Genomic DNA, 4,556 nt, shown 5'->3' on the forward strand with positions numbered 1-4,556 from the left:
TTGATCTCATCCCTTGTTTTACCTCCTCACGCGTTTCTCGTCTCTTTCCAGTACATTCACCACAGCCCCGGGAACTCGAAGCGAGGCTTTGGCATAGACTGCGCTATTCTGTCCTGTCAGGTTTACATCTCCCAGATCCTCGTGGCCTCTGCGCTCGGCGGTGTGGTGGATGCGGTCGGCACAGTCCGAGTCATTCCCATGGTGGCTTCGGTGGGATCCTTCCTGGGTTTTTTGACAGCGACCTTCTTGGTGATTTACCCTGAAGTCAACGAAGAGCCAAAGGAAGAGCAGAAAGGACTAGGTCCTCCAGAGACAACCCAGGGCAACGGCGCAGGCGCGGAGAAGCCGACTATGCTGAAGCTCACGCGCAAAGGAGCCGCCGCGTCGGAGCTGGAGAGCGAGTCAGCCGTGTGAGGCCGTTGCTCGTCGTTCAACCACATTCCAGGGAGTGCAGGTGCAGGATCAAGAACTTTTGGGGTTTTTTCCCAGGAAAACCAGTTAGGATCTTCACTACTTGTAGCTAAAATTGCAGGAGAAAAGGCAATTTCCTGGCAAAGTGTAAAGGAAATTCTGTAGTCCTTAACATAGGTTTGAACAGGTAGCTCTGATGCTAATTGCTTTCTCTGCAACTTAGAAATGTCATTTCTGAACACTTTTTTATTAAGAATACATTTAGATTTCAAATAAGTTTTATTAATCTGCATGAGACTCACAGCGTATACAATTAGCAGTTAGAAAAACTACGTTTTTGGCTGTTTTAGAAATAACTGAAAATGGAAGCTCTCCTGACTCACAATCTCTTGCCGGTTTTTTGTCTGAACATTTCAGATTTCACTAGTGCAGTAGCTGAATCAAACACTTAGACGCCATGATCCGTTTTTTTCATAAGCATGAGATGTTATTGGTCTGACAGCTCCAGTTCTTTAACGTTCGCTTTAGGCTTCACGTTTTCGTTAGAGCAATTACTACAGAATAGTTTTGTTTGCAATTCCTGTCAAGAAAAACACAAGCAATTACTGCGGTTTCTGAGGAACCGCCGTGAATCCTTTTACTCATCCGTTCGACGGCTGCTCCCAAGTCTGCTGCCTGTCGGGAAAGGGTGATGGTGGGCGCGCGGTGTGAACCGTAGGCGGGAGGAGCAGCAGCTGGGAGAGGTGACCAGCTCCGGCAGGTTTTTATCACAAGTGCTGCATTTTCTGAATGTCGTTGGAATACGCTGTGACAGTTTGTAGCCGGGAGTTTCGCATGCTGGTGAACTCGGGGGGTTTCTTGGCATTTAAACCTGATCATCTCTGGGTGAAGCTGCCGTGGAGAATGGGCGTCTCCGGGGTCAGCTTCGCGGGAGGGGGCGTGTGGATTCTCTCTCGTGGGGAAGGAAGTTGTTGATTAGTTGCACTTTTTATGATCCTTTCACCTCCTGGCTGGGAATGCAGCAGCCACGGTGAAGGCGCGGTGTCAGTACCAGGTGAACTGACGGCTACCTCCGTCACTCTGTGGCATAGTCTGGGTGTATAAAAGTCTGTCAGAAACAGGTTTTAGGCCTTAAAATTAAATCCACTAGCACGTGTTGCTGTTCCAGTCCCCGTGCTGGAGGAATCGTAGGCTGGAGCTCTTCCAAGCTGCTGCTTACCAGCGTTGTCAGCGCAACCTCCATGCCCCCGCCTTGATTCAGGACGTAGCTGCAGTGCAAAGACATTTTTCTGTGAAGAGCTTGATAGAGTTGTGCTAATCTGATTTCAAATCGCGTTTGGGTCACTGGCAGTGCCCCAGCCCGCGGGCAGCCAAAGCTCACAGATCCAGCAGCCGCTTCAAGCGACTTTAGAAACCAAACTTGGGTTTGTTGTCTTGTAAGAAGTGTTTGTGATGCTCGTTACTCGTTTTCGCATGGACCTCTGGGCTGCAGTCAATCCGTGTGCTAAACAGACCAATCACAGCTCACTGCAAGAGCTCTGCTGCCTCAAACTTCTCACGCTACCGTACTTTAAAACGCATGTGTGAATCATGCTGCAATATAGTCGTTCAGAAGAAGAATATATATTTCAAAATGAAAAGCTGTTTTTAATAAATTACTTGAATTGTCGACGTATTTAAGAAATGTATGTTTTGGTATGTTCGAAGTCAACGCGCAGCCTTGGCCAGCGTCATCGACCAGTTCCTGGCGGCGTGCGCAGCTGTCTGAGCCGAAGGCTTTCAGTCGGGGCCGATGTCTTACGCTGTCAAGGGTGACCATTGTTTTTAGGCAGGTAAAATCGCTGAGCACTAACGTACACGTGATCGCACAGGACTTAGGGGTGGGGTTGTTTTTTTTTTCAGGTATCTTGAGGAAGTCTTTTTTTTCCTTTGAGGTAAATATCTTTTTCTTTAGAACACATACTGTGAACTGTGTTCGGACAGGGGAGTGATACTACTGAGGAGCGTGAGACCTTGCTGAAGAAATCAGCTGTGAGAAATACTTCAGCCGAACCGGTGCCGTGAATGTGATCATCTCAGCTGCATTTACTACATCCTGGTGATGTTCATCTACGACAGAGATGAGTTGTATTTCACCCCGTAACTGGCATTCGTGTACGACACACACCGAGTTAGACGTGCTTAAAGAGGCTTTAATAGTTTAGTTTTAAAGGTCCTTGAAGATTCTGCGAACGTTGTCAAGTGCTTCTTATTTTAATCTCTACTTCTGGAAAGGTTCTTTTACCGTATGGAAAGCTGCATCTCCTGGCCGGTGCCAACCGTATTTACCCTTTTCCCCATGAGTTGCGTAGATCAGTGTGGTCTCAAATCACCGTTAGTCCACACTGCGCTTACGTAAGCCAAGATTTTTTTCACAGCACCGTCAAGCTGGCCAAGGTTGAGCTGCAGAGGAGGAGAAGTTGAGGCTCCCTCTCGCTTCACGCCCAGCAGAGGGATCATGAAGCCATTTGGGAGATGAGCTTTCTCAGGCAGGGGAAGGGTGAGGAGAGAGGAAGGACGTTTCAACCCAGAGGGTTCCAGCCAGAGGCAGGGCAGGTCTGGTTTTGTCCCAGCCAGCGTCGACACGGCCTCATTTCCGAGAGCTGGGTGTCCAGATCCGGGTTTGGGGCAGCTCGGGGGGCTGTTTGATCATCGTTCGTAAGGCCTGAATGCGCACGCTGCCCTGTAGCAGGAAGCTCTATTTCACTCCCCCGTAAAGCCGAAGGAAATAATTATCCATTGTAAATGCGCTGAAGTATTTGTAGTCTTGCCAGAAGAATTAACTTGGGGGAGCCCTTGCCAAAGTATCTCCTCCTGTACCTCGGCCAGCCTGCGAAACCACCACGCTGGCTTCCACCGTGCTTGCCAGTGAGTGTTCCCGAGATATTCCACAGTGACACTCTGTCTGGAATTGGAGAGAGTTCTCCGGTCTAGCCCTCCTCCTCAGGGAGGACAAGGATTTCTTTCCCCATGTGTCCCTCATCTTCGCTTTTGAAATGATCTTTTTGTTTGGTCACGATTAAAAGGTATCGTAGTAAGATTTGATTAGTTTGTTGCAGAAGTTGCGGGAAGACAGAGCTGAAGGAGCTTCACTTTATTCCTGGTGACAATAAGCATCACTTTTTGTTTGTGGGTATTTCTGTGCAGTCAGACTGATCCTGTGTGCTCCATCTCACGGACCTTTGCTGCAGTGGGCTTAAGGTGTAGTGGTCTCATTCTGTGTTGCTCTGTACTGTATAAAAATGTTAACCTATTCCGCTGCAGTCCTTCTGGTGAGGTGTAACACCTCGACGCGAGACACCGGTGGTGCTCAGACTCTCGAGGGCTGTTGGTGGTGAGCTGCACGTCTCCAGATGCTTCCCTAGAGAGCAGAGAAGCTCAGACTTGATCCGCTCGGAATGTCGTAGCGTGGTTTTTGCATTGTTGGGTTATTGCAGAGTCCCGTCAGATCGGTGCTGTTCATGGATGGCCGTTTCAGACTCCAGAAGCAATAATTTCTTAGGAATGTTTCTCTTCCTGCTGGTGAGATGACTTTTGTAGAGATTTATTACCTAAATAGCCTTTCAGTGACATGAATCTGACGATGGTTTGCTGGCGCTGGCAGTAGGCGGTTGTGGAAAGCTGTGGGTTGTTGATCATCGGAAGGGAGGAAGTCCGTAAATCCAAGAGAGGCTGGTGCTCCTTGAAACACTTCCCCCTTCGCTTGGAGCCTTTCTGCAGAGTATGAAATATTCCCGGCATGGAGGGCTGAAAAGGAGGCAGCTGCAAATTTAGCCTCCCAGTTTTCTTGCCAGTGCCGACGCTGGCATGCAGACCCCGTGATCAGCCAGACTTGCAAGAGGTTTTTCTTGGAAGTGAGGGCTGGGCCTTTCTCCTTCCTCTCCCATCTGATCTGAAACCCCTCCAGCACTTGGAATGACAGCAACAGCAGCAGCGATGACTGCCAGGTGCCTCACTGAAACCTCAGTGCCGTCATCAGAAACGCAGCCGCCCGCCCGCCCGCGGCTCCTGGTGAGCTGGGCCTCCCTCTGACACCCAGCATCAGGGGCGGGACTGCGCTGGCTACCGGGGGGCTCTTGTGGCCCTGCGGGGTCCGGTCACTTTTA

The 4,556-nt window shown here is 49.7% G+C and overlaps 1 protein-coding gene across 1 annotated transcript in view; it reads left to right on the forward strand.

Annotated features, from left to right (window-relative positions):
* The window catches only part of SLC45A4 (solute carrier family 45, member 4), a 7,273-nt gene extending 6,859 nt beyond the window's left edge, over positions 1-414 (forward strand). The window contains exon 7 of the mRNA XM_010146126.1: positions 52-414. Coding sequence (XP_010144428.1) covers positions 52-414 — 363 coding nt within the window. The remainder of the gene's footprint in view (positions 1-51) is intronic.
* The last annotated feature ends 4,142 nt before the right edge of the window (positions 415-4,556 follow it).

This window comes from Buceros rhinoceros, unplaced genomic scaffold (assembly GCF_000710305.1).
Source record: "Buceros rhinoceros silvestris isolate BGI_N320 unplaced genomic scaffold, ASM71030v1 scaffold8362, whole genome shotgun sequence".
NCBI classification, from domain to species: domain Eukaryota; kingdom Metazoa; phylum Chordata; class Aves; order Bucerotiformes; family Bucerotidae; genus Buceros; species Buceros rhinoceros.